The 17,421-nt window shown below is 53.2% G+C and overlaps 1 protein-coding gene across 4 annotated transcripts in view; it reads left to right on the top strand.

Annotated features, from left to right (window-relative positions):
* Window positions 1-17,260, top strand: part of Asic1 (acid sensing ion channel subunit 1) — a 28,730-nt gene extending 11,470 nt beyond the window's left edge. For 3 of the 4 annotated variants that reach the window (XM_021634936.2, XM_021634937.2, XM_060388630.1), the window contains 9 exons: window positions 11,350-11,500; window positions 12,107-12,234; window positions 12,812-12,962; window positions 13,296-13,352; window positions 13,689-13,842; window positions 14,280-14,371; window positions 14,828-14,907; window positions 14,991-15,095; window positions 15,215-17,260. In XM_021634936.2, coding sequence (XP_021490611.1) covers window positions 11,350-11,500; window positions 12,107-12,234; window positions 12,812-12,962; window positions 13,296-13,352; window positions 13,689-13,842; window positions 14,280-14,371; window positions 14,828-14,907; window positions 14,991-15,095; window positions 15,215-15,319 — 1,023 coding nt within the window. In that variant the 3' untranslated portion in view covers window positions 15,320-17,260. Of the gene's footprint in view, window positions 1-8,465; window positions 9,594-11,349; window positions 11,501-12,106; window positions 12,235-12,811; window positions 12,963-13,295; window positions 13,353-13,688; window positions 13,843-14,279; window positions 14,372-14,827; window positions 14,908-14,990; window positions 15,096-15,214 lie in introns of those variants that run through there. The other variant, XM_021634938.2, reaches the window with a different exon arrangement.
* Window positions 17,261-17,421: the final 161 nt, after the last annotated feature.

The following is a 17,421-nucleotide window of genomic DNA, read 5'->3' as shown; positions in this document are numbered from 1 at the left end:
AAGCCCATGCTCTTCCCAGTTAGCTGTCTCTGCCTCGTGCCTGTATCTTGTAGATGGAGATGTGAACACTCAGCTCCTTCTGCAGGGCCGTGCCTGCCTGCCTGCTGCCCTCTCCCTGCCATGATGGTTGTGGACTCTCACCCTCTGGAACTGTGAGTCCCAAGTGAAACGCTTTCTTTTGTAAGTTGCCCTGGTCCTGTTGTCTTAGCACACCAATAGGACAGTAACTAAGGCAGAATTTGGTTCCAGAGATCAGTCTCCTCTGTGACTCGCCTTAGGGGCCTACCCCCGGCTCCAAGCAGCAGTAGAGTAGTAGAGCAGCCTGGACCTGTTGCAGACCCTCCTCTTGTTCCAGACTCCACTCTAAGCTAGCAGCTTTCCCAGCCACTTGGTGTGTGGATTGGAGTAACACACCCATTAAGGACTGTGCTGGTTGCAGGCTCCAGACTGGCCCGCCGAGCACTGACCGTCTTTCTTGATGGTGGGAGGGGCCAAGCGCAATTAGCCTTCACCTTAGAGGGAGCATCTCCGAGTGCCCCACAGCACCGAGTTCCTAGAAATCTCACTGAGCTAGAAGGCCCTTGAGTTTTGATTTGATTTATTTCGAATACTCGGATGTGCACATGTGTCACCAGTAAGTCCAGCGCGGTTGCTGCCTCCTGCTCACTTGGTCCATTAGCATAACGAGCTTCTTTTCTATTGCCGAAATAAGACAACATGATCAGGCAGCTCCTAAAAGAAAGCCTTTAATTTAGGTCTCACATCTCCGAAGGGTTAGAGGGCGTGACCACTACAGCAGGGGGCACGGCAGCAGGCAAGCAGACATGGCACTGGAGAAGGAGCAAAGAGTTCACATCTTGGTCCATACACATGAGGCGATGACTGGGCGAAGGGTATGGACTTTTGAAGCGTCAAGGCCTGCCCCCAGTGACATCTCCCCCAACAAGGCCACACCTCCGAATCCTTCCCAAACAGTCCCACCAACTGGAGACCAAGTATTCAAATGTTTGGGCCTATGGGGGCCCGTTCTCAGTCAAACCACCACAGGGAGGGCTGTGGGCCAGCTCAGCTGGAGAGGGCTTGCCTCGTGTCTGCTGGAAGCCCTGAGTCCTATCTCCAGCCCTACACAGCAGGGTATGGTAGCCTGGTCCTATAATCCCAGGACTCTGGAGGTAGAGGCAGAAGGATCAGAAGTTCAAGGTTGTTCTTCCCCACATAATTAGTTTGAAATCAGCTGGAATACATGAAACACCCTTTCTCAAGAGGGTGGGGACTGAGGGATGGAGAGGTGGGTATAGTGGCACATTCCCATAATCCCAGCCCTTGGGAGATAAAAGCAGGAAGATCAGGAGTTAAATGTTATCCTCAGCCACATAGCAAGTTCAAGACTAGTCTGAGCTACAGAAGACACTGTCTTAAAAAAACTGAAACATAAAAGAAAACAACAACAAAATAAGTAAAAAAGCAAACCTCTAAGGACCTGGGAGCAAAGGGCAATGCTGGAGCACTGGCCTGCAAGCTGGAGGCTCTGGCTTTGGCTCCCAGAGCTGCAACAGATTGACCTACCCGTTTTCTACACCGTTATGTTTCCTGAGGGTCAGGCCTCGGCTAACCTCTTACGTCCAGCCACTTCTCTGTCTCTTTGCCAGTTCAATCTCTTCTGCTTGGCTAGTGTACACAGTCTGCACTCAAGGCCCAGCCTGTGATTTTATTTCTCCCAGTATAGGGTTATAATGTAAGGGCATAGGTTGGAGAAATCTGCGCTGGTGTGTCTCACAATGTCATAACAGCGCATACTACCTTGGTATAAGTTTTCATTGACACAAAACATCTCCAGTGTCTCAGGTTCCCTCCAGTCTGCACCACCCGACAAGAGTCCACCATTGTCCTAGCCTTAGGCTAAGCTTCACCCCTCTTGACCATCCCGGAGCTGTACCTACCCTCCGTCTACTTCTTGGGCTATCCACGTTTGTTTGTGATCGTGTGAGTCAGTCGTTGATGTGACGGCCGCTTCTTTCTCAGTGCTGTGCGGTATCTCGTTATATTAACAGAATGCAACTTATTTGGCCATTCTACAATCGCCAGACATTTGGGTTGTCACCAGTTCGGGGCTGTTATAAATAGAGCGACTGTGAACGTTCTTGTTCCTGGTTTTCGGTTGACACGTGTACTCATTCCTCTTGGGTCTAGACGTAAGAGCTGCGGTTAAGTCATAAGGTAGGATTCTGTTTAGCTTTAGTGGGTACTGCCAAATCGGGTCTCATTTCCTTTCTTCCTGCCTTTTTTTTTTAACTTTATATTCTATTCTCGGGCAGTCACACCTCCACTCCTGACTTTGATCACCGCGTACACACTGCCAGCTGCCAGCTCCATGTCTCGGGCCGTCTCCCGCCTTATAACATCAGCTCCAGTGACCACTTTTCCATTAGCATCTTTACTCTGGTGGCCTTGAAGCTCCTAAAAGGCAGCCTGTACAGAACAGAACTATATCCTCTTACTTCTCAAACAAGTCCTCTCCCCGCATGTGTGCTCTGGAGAGCCACCCATCCCTTATGCGGGCATCGCTGACACCCCAGCTCCCTCGCCTGCCATGATAGTCCTTACCAAGGACCGACAAGATCTGCAGCTTCATATTTTCAAATTTTCTCATCCCCCCTCCCTCTCTTCCTTTCTGGTTTGTTTCTTTGTTTGTTTGAGACACGGTCTCATGTAGCCTAGGTTGGCCTGAAACTCACTCTGTAGCCATGGATGGCTTTGAGCTGATCCTCCTGCCTCAGCCTCCCAAGTGCTGGAATTATAGGAATATTCAACCACACCCAGCCAAAACCTAGCTTTGATTATTTCTTTTCTTTTTTTCCCCCCCTTGAGACAGGGTTTCTTTGTGTAGCCTTGACTTCCAGACTTGCTTTGTAGACCAGGCCGGCCTGGAACTCACAGAGATCTGCCTGCCTCTGCCTGAGTGCTGGGATTACAGGCAGGCACCACTGTACCCTGTAGCTTTGATTATTTCATACCCTTCAACAGAGATCGTCCATCGCTATTGAACCAGGACTCTTGAAAGCCAGGTGACCCATTCCCCTTTCCTCCCTTTCCAGCCACCTCTGCCTCTGTTCAGCTCCTCACTTTTCTCTGTTTGAAACACACTTGGGGCAGAGAAGGATGAGAGAGAGAGAGAGACAAAGAGAAATATAGCAACACACACACACACACACACACACACACACACGGAGAGAGAGAGGCAGAGGCAGAAGCCAGGGGATTATTTTGATTGCATTTTGAACCTCGCTTCCTCAGGAAACCTTCCAGGTTCCCCAGTCTGAATTAGGCTCCCCTGTCCTCTGCCCCTACTGTTTTCATAACCCTCCTCGAAGTTTGATGTATAAATGTTTTTAAATCACTAGACAGCTCCATAAGCGCAGGATCTGGCCCACTCTCTGTCCCCACTGTGTTAACGAGCAATTCGGGTTAAAGGTGTGCTCAACCAGACACAGCTATTTATTAATTTTGAAATAGGGTCTCATATATCTCACGGTGGTCTCAAATTCAGTCTGTAGCTGAGAATGACCTTGATTTAGAATGATTTAGAGATAGATGACCTCATTTTAATTGTTAATCTGTTTGTTTGTTTGTTTGTTTGTTTGTTTGTTTTGAGCTATTTTTGAACTATTTGCTCTGACTCTCCTAAAACTCACTGTGTAGACCAGGCTGGCCTTGAACTCATAGAGATATGCTTATGTCTGCCTTTAAATGTAAGCACTACCACACCCTGCTCTAATATTATTACTCGCTCATTCAGAGACTTGAATTGGTTGTTGTGGTTCAGCATTGTGTGTGTGTGTGTGTGTGTGTGTGTGTGTGTGAGTGTGTGTGTGAGTGTGATGCATGCTCATGTGCTTGTATGGAAACCAGAGGCCAGTATTGGGTGTCCTCTCCCAATCACTCTCTATTTATTTTTAAATAAATTATTCTATTTTATTATATGTATTTGAACTCTACATCTATGTCTGTGTACCATGTAAAGGGGTATAAAATCCCCTGGAATTGGAATTACAGACAGTTGTGAGCTGCCATGTGGGTGCTGGGAATCGAACCTAGGTCCTCTGAAAGAGTATCCAGTGCTCTTGACTGCTGAGCCCTTTATCTTCTTGAGACAGACCCTTTCACTAAACCTGGAGCCCACAAATTAGCTAGGACCCAGCCGGCCACTGAGCTCCAGGGATCCACTGTGTCTGAATTCCCAGTGCTGGGATTATAGACTATAGCTGTCCAATTTCTACCTGGGTACCCGGATGCAAACTCACAGTCCTGTGTCTGTATGTCAAGCCCATCACTACTGGGCAGTCTCCTGAGCTGGTTCAGTTCCGGCTTGTCGAATGGTGAGGAGGTTACTCTTCAGCTGGGCTGTGTAAAGAGCCCATGAGTGGTTAGCTGAAAATCACTAAACTTGCCCCGAAGTGGAAGGAGCTGAAATTCAGAAAGGATGTAGAGAAAGTAAGAAACCACTGGGGAAGGCACACCTGCGGGGAGGAGGGTCATCCTTGGATGGAAAGCCCCAGACTGATCACTCACTGATTAATGCTTATTTATTTTGATATAAGGTGGAGATTTATGGGACGAGGTCACCCAACCTCTGGTGTCCATACAGGGACTCATAGGGAAAGAGTGCACACACATACAAATGGATACACTACTATGTAGACCAGGCTGGCCTAGAACTCACTATGTAGACCAGGCTGGCCTCAGAGATCTGCCAGGATCGACCTCCCTAGTGCTGGGGTTAAAGGTGTGCTCAACCAGACACAGCTATTTATTAATTTTGAAATAGGGTCTCATATATCTCACGGTGGTCTCAAATTCAGTCTGTAGCTGAGAATGACCTTGAACTTCTGACCCTCCTGCCTCTACCTCTCAAGTGCTAGGATTGCAGGCACACGATGCCACATCTGGTTTATGTGGTTCGAGGGAATGAATCCAGGACCTCATTCAAGCAGGCACTCCACAACCGAGCTAGACCCTCCTCTGAGGGCCTAGAACTGAGTGTAGATCTGTGTTTGTGTGCATCTGTTCGAGCGCCCCTGTGTGTCCATAGTCTCTGTGTGTCCACAGTCTATTTATGTGTCCATAGTCTGTGTGTGTCCATAGTCTGTGTGTGTCCACAGTCTATGTGTCCATAGTCTGTGTGTCCATAGTCTGTATGTGTCCACAGTCTGTGTATGTGTCCATAGTCTGTGTGTCCATAGTCTGTGTGTGTCAATAGTCTTTGTGTGTCCACAGTCTTTGTGTGTCCACAGTCTGTGTGTCCACAGTCTGTGTGTCCATAGTCTGTGTGTCCATAGTCTGTGTGTCAATAGTCTTTGTGTGTCCACAGTCTGTGTGTGTCCATAGTCTGTGTGTCCATAGTCCATTTGTGTCCACAGGCTGTGTGTCCATAGTCTGTGTGTGTCCATAGTCCATTTGTGTCCACAGACTATGTGTGCTTCCTGGCCTTCTTACCTTTGCATAACTGAAAACTTTGAATGTGCCTACTTGAATGAAGTGAAAACAAGAACAAACTTAAAGGACTGAGGATAGAGGGGTGGGAGAAGGGCAAAGTATAGGGATATAAGTATGTGCAATCATGTTCGTGTTTGTGACTACATGCATGTGCCTGTGTGCCTATGTGTGTGCATTCGTGTGTGCATACGAATGTGTGCATATGTGTGTGACCGTTGTGGGGGGGTGAGTGTGGGCATTTGTGTGCTTGTGTGTGTGAGTGCATGCATATGTGTGTCGTTCATGCTTGCATGCTGCTGTGTAGGAGTGCAAGGTGAGTCTTGGTATGGGTCTGAGGAGGGCTTCTATCACATCACTGTCCTCTGAAGGTGCTGTCCCATTTCACAGCCTGTTCCGTGGGATCTCTCAGCCTGAAGCTCTTTTTGAATCCAAGCTACATTCAACTCCAGGATGTCTGAAGGAGGGAGCTAGTGCCCTCTAGTGGGAAAAGACAGACGGGCAACTATGGGCAACCTCAGGCAGTAAGCCAGGGCATGGAATTTACTTCTGAAACTGCCCTGAGGAAGGTCCGCACAGTAGGCTGTGCTACCCAAGAACTAAGGTCTGGCAGGCAGGAGAAAGGTTTCTATGGGCAGAGACGGAAAATGAATCCATGGATTTGTACAGGAGAGGACAACAGCTGAGGGTGGCTGGTCTCTATCCTCACCCCGTCCCTTTTGTGGGTATCACATCTCTCTAGTTTGTTTCTAGTTTGTAGGACACTGTGGTGTATAGCTAGGCTGTGGCACACTGTAGTTTGTATCTGGGCTGTAGCACACTGTAGTTTGTATCTGGGCTGTAGCACACTGTAGTTTGTAGCACACTGTAGTTTGTAGCACACTGTAGGCTGTATCACACTGTAGTTTGTATCTGGGCTGTAGCACCCTGTAGTTTCTATCTAGTTTGTATCACATCACTCTGGTTGTGTATGGCTGCAATCTATACAGGTCAAAGGACACCTTGTGGAAGTCAGTTCTCCCACCACGTGGGTTCTGGGAGTTAAACTCAGGTGTTCAGGGACAGCAACCCAGGGAGAGCCTGTCTCTTCAGAGATCAGAGGGCTGGGACGAGAGAGATGGCTGGCCACCAAAGACTGTGGCCGCCCTTCCAGAGGGTGCTTGGCCCATTCCCGTTGCTCACATAGTGGCTCTCAACTAGCTTCCGGTGGTCTGGGACTCCAGTTCCATGGGACCTATCACCCTCTTCTGACCTGAGTGATACATAGTCACATGTGCCCACAAAACACCCATAAACATAAAGCAATAAATAAATAATAAAAGTGATTAGAGGGACCAGGCAGGGCGGTATACCTTTAATCTTAGCATGTGGGAGGTAGAGACAGTTGGATCTTTGTGATGATTTACATAATAAATTCCAGGCCAGTCTGGGCTACAAAGTGAGCCCATGTTGTTGATGATGATATCACTGTCATCATCAGAGGGCCAGCAGGTAAAAGCAGAGAACTGATGGCTTGAGTCTGGTTCTGAGAGCCCAGTGTAGAAAGAGGAAACCAATTCCTGAAAGTTGTCTTCTGACTGCCATGCTCCCACACTCGCACACATGGTAACAATACAATAAAGAGATGAGGAAAAATGAGTAGGAGCTACCATAAGTCCTGGCTGTGGGCGATCCTGCCTGGGAGGGGTGGATGGATGGATGGATGGATTAGGGGCAATGTCAGAGTGAGGGTGCAGGGTATAGGACCTTCAGTTGTGCAGGTTCTTCTTAGGGAACGAGCTTTACCAGGAAGCACTGAGGGGTGTTAAGCAGGGGAATGGGGTCACATAGCTGACGGCATGGACAGGGGGACGCTCTCATTCATAGGGGAAAAAAGAACTGAGACATGTCCAAGGGCAGTGGAAGGGTGGAGAGGAGCCAGCCCTGGGCTTTCTCTTCTGCTGGGCCTCATGTCTCTAGTGGGAAAGCGGAGGCCAGAAATCGCACAGCACTCAGCTCTTCTAGAACCTGGCCTCTGCCCCTAGCACATCCCAGGGTCTTTCCTGCAAGTGGGCTAGCCTTACAATACCTAAGGCATGGGGCAGCCCAGGCAGCCCTAGTCAGCGAACACTCCCGGCACTGCTGAGAATGAGTTAATCTGCTTTGCCTCTTTCCCTCCCTCCCTTCCCTCTCTTAGGTCACCTTCTTGGCCCTAGAGACTTGGCTGCTCAAGTTCCCCAACCAGTGGCCCTGGGTAATCAGAGCACATGGGAACCAGGGGCCTGGGGGCAGGGAACGGTACCTTGAGAGCAGAGGGAGCCTCAGGACTGAGGGGTGACACTGGGATTTTGGGGGGGACGCTCTCTGCACTGGTTCCCAATGCTTCTCACCTGCTCCAGGACCTTAGGTCTCCAGATCGGCCACAGTTTCTTCCACCCACGGGAGAACTTTGCACACTCCTCCTCCGACTGGTTGTTTTGTTTTGTTTTTTAGGGGGGAGGGTAACTGGGCAGCAGATAGTGGTGTTCTGTCAGCAAGCTTTTCAGACTCAAGAATCCCTCCTCCAATGCTGGGAACTGATCAGAAATGAGTCTGTGGTCAATGAGAAAGTGCTGCTAATGGAACCTGGGCTGCCCCACAAGCCACAAAAAAGGGTGGGGGAGGGGATGCGACCTCAGTGTAGTGAGCTTGGGGGAGGGGTGTGGACCTAAAATAGAGCTGTGGGTCTGGGAGAAAGGGAGTCAGGGACTAGCTGCGTGGAGGGAGGGACTGCAGGGAGGCTGGGGGCTCGGTGGAAATGAAAGGAAACTGGGGTCAGTGACAGGAAGGTAACTAAGTGTCAAAGGAATGCTAAGAGTGAGCAGAGGCCTGAGGGAGACTGGGAGGTGTGTGTGTGTGCATGTGTGTGTCAAGGAAACAACTGGAGTGATTATAGGTGGAGGGGAATTAGAGAGGGCCTGAGGCTTGGCTACCCCAGAAGAAGATCTAGATCAAGTGAGAATAAGGAGAGAAGGCAGAGTGGGGATGGGGAAACTGAGGGCCTGCTGAGGAGCAGTGATGTATCCAGGCACAGCCTGGAAGAGGGCAGCCACCGAGGTGGCAACAGGAGGAATGGCTGTCACCTCCCGTGAGGAGAGGGTCCCAGGAGCCCAAACCCACCGCTTTCCCAGAGTTTTCACTTTGCTTAGAACCTTCATCCTGCTGGAGCCAGTCAGACAAAGGTCTTCAGCTACACGCTTCCCAACAGGCCGCCATCAATTATTCATGGGCACAGACTCCACCCTCCCTAGCAGGCCAGTCTGGGCCTCCTCCTCATGCCCTGCCCTAGCTCAGCCACACTGCCACAGAGGCTCTGGTGGGGACCAGTGGAGGCCTAGCCTAGCGGAGGCAGTAGGTGGCTGGCCCTGCTGGACCACACACCTGAAGCCCCTCCTCGGCCCCCTCCGGCGCCCTCCTCCTGGCCCCTGGAAAGGATGCCCATCCAGATCTTTTGCTCTGTGTCATTCTCCTCTGGAGAGGAGGCTGAGGGACCCATGGGAGATGTCTGGGGGGCCCCCCACCACCGGCAGCAGCAGGACAGCTCAGATTCGGAAGATGAAGACAAGGACAAGGAGACAGGAGAGGAACTTGATGAGGGAGACCCACCTAGGGACTTGGCGGCCTTTGCCAACAGCTGTACCCTCCACGGTGCCAGCCATGTCTTTGTGGAAGGGGGCCCAGGGCCCAGGCAGGTCCTCTGGGCAGTGGCCTTTGTCATAGCGCTGGGTGCCTTCCTGTGCCAGGTAGGGGACCGTGTTGCCTATTACCTTAGCTACCCGCATGTCACCCTGGTGGATGAAGTGGCCACCACGGAGCTGGTCTTCCCAGCAGTCACCCTGTGTAACACTAATCCTGTGCGCCTGTCCCAGCTCAGCTACCCCGACCTGCTCTACCTGGCCCCCATGCTAGGGCTGGATGAAAGCGATGATCCTGGGGTTCCCCTTGCTCCACCGGGGCCAGAGGCGTTCTCCGGGGAGCCCTTTAACCTCCATCGTTTCTACAACCGCTCCTGCCATCGGCTGGAGGACATGCTGCTGTATTGTTCCTACTGTGGGGGCCCCTGTGGCCCCCACAACTTCTCAGTGGTGAGTTAAACCCATGCTTAGCACAGTGCTCCCAGGGCATATGCCCTGGCACTCTCTCCGGCCATCGGCTCCAGGGGCTGCGGCTGGGACTGGGGCTGGTAACTGCTGAGCCCAGAGCTCACTGGGATGCCAGAGGCCGGAGCTAGACTGAGAGCCCGGGGTTCGCAGCCTCCCCCTCCCCAGGTTCACAGCCTGCCCTAACTAGCTGCTGCTCTGATACCTGGAAGACCCCAGACCTTGCTCTGTGAGGTCAGCCTCCGAGCTGCTGGGGCCACGGATGAGATGACTGGCTGGCCACGTGCTGGCTATCCTGATAGCTGGGGGGCGGAGCCGCCTAGTCTCCAGAGTGCAGAAGGGGCTCACAGGTGGAGGGGACAGCCCCCACTTCACCCCAGCGCCTGCTCAGCAGATCTCAGAGCAGGGACGTCACTGCATCCGAACTTTATCTCCTGTGCTCTCCCCTGTGGGGGTCCATGCCCCACCAGCAGTGTGTGTGAGAGTATGTAAGTGTGTGTGTGAGAGAGAAAGTGTGTGTGTGTAAATGAGAATTGTGTGTGACAAAGAATGGTGGGTATGTGGTGTGTGAGAGAGAATGGCATGTGTGAGAGCGTGTGTGCCTGTGTGTGGTGTGTGTGTGTGTGTGTATGTGAGAAAGTGTGGTGTGTGTGTGCTTGTGTGAGCAACTATGTGTGTGAGTGGGGGGGAGAGAAAGAGAGAAAGAAAAAGAGAGACCCATCTGTCTGTGAGGTCAGGAAGCCTCTGAATCAAAGCCTGTTTTCCCAGCCCTGATTAAGTGGCCAGGACTTTCTTCCTGGAGGAGGCTGTCACTGGAAAATGTCACCTTCCCCGTTGGACTCCCCACACAGAGGTGGGGACAACCATCTAGATAAAGAGCCACCTGCCATCCCACTGTCTCCCCAGCTCAGCTCGTGGTCCTGGCTGGCCTGTGCAGATTTTCATGCCTGGCCTTTCCTCTCCAAACCCACCCCTCTGTGCCCTATCATGTGGGAGCACGTAGGTGCCATCTCTGTCCCCGAAATGATGTGGCCTGATGGTTTTGTCCACTGGGCCTTGGGGAGGGCAAAAGATACAGCACCATCTAGCTTTGCGAGCGCCCCGACATGCCAGGCCTAGGATTCAGTCCCGAGTCCTGGGGGACGGGATAAGCTCCAGTAAGTTTGGTTCTTGGCAGCTGGGTCTGCTTTCAGGTTCTAGTGATAAGGGAACAATGGTGGGCGTGAGGCACTGACACAGGGGAGAAACTGACAGGGCTTGGCTTTGAGGGGCTTAGGTGTGGAGGGAGATCTCGGAAGGATTTAGGGGTGACATCCTAAAGCAAATATCTAAAGATCTACTTCAGAAGGCCTCAGAGGTTTGGCAGTTATAAGATCATGGAGGCAGAGGGGCACATGTTAGGGTCCTCACAAGAAAAAGATTGTCCCTTGACAGTTGAGTTGAAGATTTTAACAAAGGGGCTGTTTGTGAAGCTGTGTGCAGGATTAAGGGAGCCAGTAAGGGGGGCCAACAGAGCCAGTCATAGTGGGAGACTCTCATCACTGTTGGGCTGAAGGACCACAAAGGGAGTCCTCCTGGCAAGAGGTACAATCACAGAGGGGCTAAGCCGCTGTCGGAGTCAGAGGGGCAAAGAGAGGTACTCCATGCTTTGCCAGTGCCTGGTTCCTGGTGGGTCTCACTGGTCAAACCCACCCAGAAGCCCGTCTGCCCGGCAGACGCTCTTCACTCTGCCCTCCGCCAGGTCTTCACGAGGTATGGGAAGTGTTACACATTCAACTCAGGCCAAGATGGGCGGCCGCGGCTGAAGACCATGAAAGGAGGGACTGGCAATGGCCTGGAGATCATGCTGGACATCCAGCAAGATGAATACCTGCCTGTGTGGGGAGAGACCGGTATGCTACCCTGCTCAGGAGCCCCCTCCCTGGGCCCCTCTCACCCCGGACTCAACTAGGGCTCCACTGTGTGGCCCTGAGGCCTGACCTCGCCCCTTCTCTCAACATCTCACCATGTCTGTCTTTGCCCCTATGTGACTTCCACACTCTCCATTTCCTAGCTCCTCCTTCCTGGTTCAGTTACTCTCCAAGGTAACCAGCCATGCTCTTCCATCAGTGGCCGCCACTCACTCTATAAATAACTCCCTCTCTTCTTGGGCTGCCTGCCTGTCTGGTCTCAGGGGACGTAGGGGCAGAGAGAGAGATGGGGAGAAAGGAGAAAGGGATGAGGAGAAATGGAGAGTGGCCGAGACAGTGACATGGCAGGAGAGATAATCTGAGACATGGAGATATGTTGCAGACATGGGGTAAGAAGGGTAGAGGATGCAGAGGTCACCGGAGCGCCACGAAGCGGCTGCCACGGAGCCTGGAGCCATGCTAGGACCCCACCACCTCCTCACCAAGTCCCGGCGGACACTGCTTATGATAGGGGAAGTGTGCTGCCCCGGGCTCTGAACGTGATTGGGAACTCAGAAATCCTCCCGGCTCCCGCCTTTGTCTTTACAGACGAGACATCCTTCGAAGCAGGCATCAAAGTGCAAATCCACAGTCAGGATGAGCCTCCTTTCATCGACCAGCTGGGCTTTGGTGTGGCCCCCGGCTTCCAGACTTTTGTGTCTTGCCAGGAGCAGAGGGTGAGGGGGCTGCAGAAGGCTACTTCTGGGGTGGAGTGCTGAAACGTTAAGATGGGGTTCTGGGGAGGTGGCTCAGCGGGCCATCCTGGGGGACGGGATGCTTATTATGCAAGCATGAGGACCTCAACTGAGATCCCCAAGACCCACGTACAAATCAGGGTGGCGCAGAACTGTGACCCCGGTTCTGGGCTGGGGGGTGCCGAGACAGGTGGATCCCTGGGCTAGCTGGCCAAGGAGCCCCAGATTCAGCAGGAGATCCCGCCTGGAGATAACGAGCAGAGAGAAACAGAGGAACATGTCCAACATACACTTCTATCTGTCGACTGTGCATGGGGCACAGTCATACTCACATGTGCACAACACACATCCACACACGAACACACATACACACGTGAACACACACACACGCGCACACACACACAGAGAGGGGTGTAATTGAGAATGGAAGGAAGTCTGCAAACTCAAAGGCCTTTCGAGGCGCAGGGCTGAGGCCCCTGAGTTCTGGGTCTTGATGAGCAGCCCGTCACGGTGAGGTGGGGACACCCCACGCGCCCCAGCTCCTCGGCTCTCCCAGCAGCTCATCTACCTGCCCTCGCCCTGGGGCACCTGCAATGCTGTCACCATGGACTCGGACTTCTTCGACTCCTACAGCATCACCGCCTGCCGGATCGACTGCGAGACGCGATACCTGGTGGAAAACTGCAACTGCCGCATGGTGCACATGCCAGGTGAGGCCCCGAGGCTCCTACAGCCCAGAGAGGCGACTGGGCTATCTCAGGCTACGCTGACCCTCACCTGGGCCCTGTCTGTTCTGGCCATCCTAACCCTGGTCCCTGAGCACTCCATACCTTATCTTTCTGACTCTTGTCGCTCAGTTCCTCCCTGTGTGTGTGTGTGGGGGGGGGGGGTCTAACAAGGGTAGGCTGGGAGAACAGGTCACTTCCAGGGTTCTAGGGATGGCTACTCCATCCGTCCCACCTCCCAGCCTCCCCCTTACACAGCACCATATTATCACAAGACCTTTGACCTCCACCTGTCCTACCGCCTTCTCTCCTTTGCAGGGGATGCCCCGTACTGCACTCCGGAGCAGTATAAGGAGTGCGCGGACCCGGCCCTGGGTGAGCGCCTGTCTCCTGGGGCAGTCAGGGGGAGGGAAGAAAAATTTGGCCAGGCATGGGGGCTGGGGTCAAGGCTGAACTCCAGCTGCATCTGCCTCTAAGAGCTGAGAGCTACGCCTTCAAAAGTCCCTGTGGAGAGTCAACGAGGGTCTCTTGAGAGGGGCCTTCACCCTCTCTCAGCCTCAGATGGTCCTTGAGAAAGCTGAGGGAGGCTGGCTGAGGAGTCCACACAGGGCTGAGGCAAAAGAGGCGGGATCCTGGGATCCTTGGGGCAGGGCTCGTGTGTCCTTACCGGGAAGGCCTGGCACTCAGCTAGCACCTCTTGCTTGGACACAGACTTCCTAGTGGAGAAAGACCAGGAATACTGCGTGTGTGAGATGCCCTGCAACCTGACCCGCTATGGCAAGGAGCTGTCCATGGTCAAGATCCCCAGCAAGGCCTCCGCCAAGTACCTGGCCAAGAAGTTCAACAAATCCGAACAGTACATAGGGTGAGGGCTCCACTGTGCGGGCGGGGCCTCGCACAAGAGCTGCCGAGGGCACGGGTGGACGTCATCGGGGGTCTGGGTCTCACAGGCACAGGGAAGTTGAGGTAATTCATGGGAGGCAGCGGGAGAGTGTGGGTTGTGTGTGGGGAGATCAATCTGGAATAAGTAATGTGAGCTCTCTCCTCCCTCCCCGCTTTATCTTCTAGCTGCGTTTTCCTTGCTGTAACTGGGACCACCTCCCACTTGCCAGCATGCAAACTGTCTTTTCATACATGCCATTTACTTTAATCCTAACCCCCCCCCCCCCCAGAAGGCAGGCTTCTTCATCAGTGTCTCATTTAGGGAGATGGAAATAGCCCCAGAGAGCCTAAGATGCTAAGATCAGCTGTCCAGTGGGTTTCTGATGCAAACCTAGCTCTCCTCCTCTCACCCCTGTGCAGGGAGAACATTCTGGTGCTCGACATTTTCTTTGAAGTCCTCAACTATGAGACCATCGAGCAGAAAAAGGCCTATGAGATTGCAGGACTCCTGGGTGAGCCCTCTCCTGTGCCTGGGACACACATCTCTCTCCTGCTCAATGCTGCGTGCCCTTCTTCAGTCCTGTCCCCAGGGGCTTTCCCCTGAGAGCTCCTGTGTCAAATGAAGTGAAGGAAAGGGACTGGGCCTTCTCTCAGGACAAAGTGGAAAAGACAGGTGTCAGGGAAGGAGTCGAGGGAACAAGAGGCAGAAACTGTTTCAGATTTCCTTGAAAATGGCCCAGATACTGAGAAAGCAGTTTTGTAAAGGATTTATTTTTCTTGAATAGTAGCTGCTCGTTTTGGGAAAGTAGGAAAATGCAGAAAAGCATAGAGAACAAAAATCCTGCCAGAGGCTGGTTTTCTGATCCCTCTGTTTCGGGGCACCAATCTCTGCAAACATGGCTGGCCTGCCCACCACCCATTGGCCCTCAAGCCCTGAGCCCACTAACCTCTCCGACCTGACCCCGCAGGTGACATCGGAGGCCAGATGGGGCTGTTCATCGGGGCCAGCATCCTCACAGTGCTGGAGCTCTTTGACTACGCCTACGAGGTAAGGAGGTAAGGGGGCAGGGCTGGGTGGGGCCACCCGGGTTGGGGGTTCCAGTTCACCCACCCTGCCCCGACCTTTTCCAGGTCATTAAGCACCGGCTGTGTAGACGAGGGAAATGCCAGAAGGAGGCCAAGAGGAGCAGCGCAGATAAGGGCGTGGCACTCAGCCTTGATGACGTCAAAAGACATGTGAGGCAGCAGGGCAGGGGGCCTCCTCCCGCCTCACCCTAACCCCATCTCCAAGCCAGCCACCTTTTTTACCTGCAGCCCTTTCTGTAACCTGTTCCTGTCTTGTGTCCCTCCGTTAGAATCCCTGCGAGAGCCTCCGGGGACATCCTGCCGGGATGACCTACGCTGCCAACATCCTACCTCACCACCCCGCTCGAGGCACGTTTGAGGACTTTACCTGCTAAGCCCCGCAGGCCACTGCACCAAAGGCCTAGGTGGGGAGGGCTAGGAGAGCGAGGGGCCCCAAGTGCCCCCGGCTACCCTGGGGACTCAGCTGCATTCCTGGGCAGTGGCTCCTCTCATCTGTGGTGAGGAAGGAGTCTTGACCATGGAGTTCTCTTCCAGCCTCTATCCCATCTTTTTATTTTAATGAAATTAAACTAATATAAAAAGAGAGAAAGAGAGATCCGGCCGGGACCTCAGCCTGCCCCTCTCTGCTCCATGCTGCCTCCCCTAGCTCCAAGCCTGAATTCTGTCTGTCTGTCATCTGAGTGTCCGCCTACATTCTGCTGCCACCAGTCACCAAAACCCCCTCCTAGTGGGGGGGGTGGAGGGGATCTCTAGGGTCTGAAATTTGGCCCCAAACCAGAGAATGTACCTTAAGGGGGAGGGCTAGTGAGGGGGCTTCCCTAGCCTTAAGAGACCCTCCCAGCCCGGTGACTCCCCAAGAGCCCGAGTCTCCAGGTGAGAACTAGACGCCCAGTTCTGCTCCCTCAAGCATACGGAATCTTTAGGGGGTAGAGGATCCCCTGTAGAGGTAGAGATGGGGACTCCATGTGGCCCTGGTGCTGTAGGCCACATCCCAGTATCTGTTCCGTCACCTCTCCCCTGAAGCTGCTGGAGAGAAATCCTAAGAGGCAGCCCTCCGTTACATCCCTAACAGGCCTAGCTGGTGAGCCCCGCTCGGGGAGGGACAAGGGCGCCTGACCTCACCGGCTTCTCTCTCAGAGGCCTTTGCAGAGGGCCACATCCATAAATTTTCTTATGGAGCTCTCCCAAGTCCTCTTCCCCAGCTTCATTTGCTTCTCTCGGCAACCTCATCTGCATTTTCTATTTCTATATGATACAGACTCTATATTGCTATATCTCTGTATATACTTTCTCTAACCCTGTTTGTCTCCACCCCATTCCCTCCTGTCTCTGAGAACCATCCTCCCACCCCAAGCTCTCCCTTCTGTGTCACCCTGCCACCCCTCGTCTCTGGATGCCTTTGCCTGTATAAAGAGTTGGACCTCCCCCTGGTGTCTGTACTGTGTACACACATCCCTTTGAGAAGCACAAGGAGACGACCGGCGCATTGTAACCTTCGCACTGTCTTCGGTGGCGACATAAAGGAAGCTGTGAACTACAAGCTCTGCCTCTTTTTGGCCTCGCCCTTTGCCCCCACAACTGGGGCACCCTCTGCCCTCCCCACAGCCTTAACATACCCTCTTCCTTGCTCCACCTATCCCAGTGCCCTTTGCCTGGCTGACCATGGCCTCCCCAAGGGAAGGGATTGGTGCAAAGGTGAAGCCTACCCAGGAATGGAGCTCTGCTGGATGCCAAGCCAAGATGCTAGAGGCAGGGGGAGCTGGGGATTGGTGACTCACTCTCGCAGCTGGGGCAGTGGGTACCCTCAGCCAGAAGCTGAAGCCCTTATTGTGGCCTTTCTGTCCTCTGGGTGCCCATTGCCCCTTCCTCATGTTGGTGCCCAGGCCCACCACTTACATTTTCTAGTGAGGCAGGGTTCGCTCATGTGAGGAAAGGAGAGAGGCCCAGAGGGGGAGTTGGCAGCTCCACTGTCGTTTCCCTCCCTTAAGGAGCCACAGGTTGAGGCAGAGGGCCTCCCACCCCCACCTGGCACCATTCCCAGGCCAGAGCCCCAACCCCTTTCCAAGCCTTCTCTGCCCCCCACTGTCTCTTGGTCTCTAATCCCAAAACAGGACTTGTGGGCAGATCACCTGTGTGCGTTGGCCTGGAGCCAGAGAGTGAGGCTATAGCATCTTGGTTCCCAAGAGTTCTGTAGAGAGCAGAACTCCCCAGAAGGAAGCAGGGCCAAAGCTGAGAAGTGTGCACTGGCTGGGGGACAGCAGGAGGGGCTCTGGGTGACGCATGCCTCTGGTCTAATAAACTGGGTTTCATCCATCTCTGCAGTGTTGAGTTTTTTGTTTTGTTTGCTTGGTTTCTTGACAGGGTTTCTCTGTGTAGCCGTGGCTGTCCTGGAACTGGTTCTGTAGACCAGGCTGACCTGGATCTCACAGAGCCACCTGCCTCTGCCTACTAAATGCTGGTATCAAAGGCGTGAGCC

Source organism: Meriones unguiculatus, chromosome 8, assembly GCF_030254825.1.
Source record: "Meriones unguiculatus strain TT.TT164.6M chromosome 8, Bangor_MerUng_6.1, whole genome shotgun sequence".
NCBI classification, from domain to species: Eukaryota; Metazoa; Chordata; class Mammalia; order Rodentia; family Muridae; genus Meriones; species Meriones unguiculatus.
This window is presented reverse-complemented; position numbering and strand designations above follow the sequence as displayed.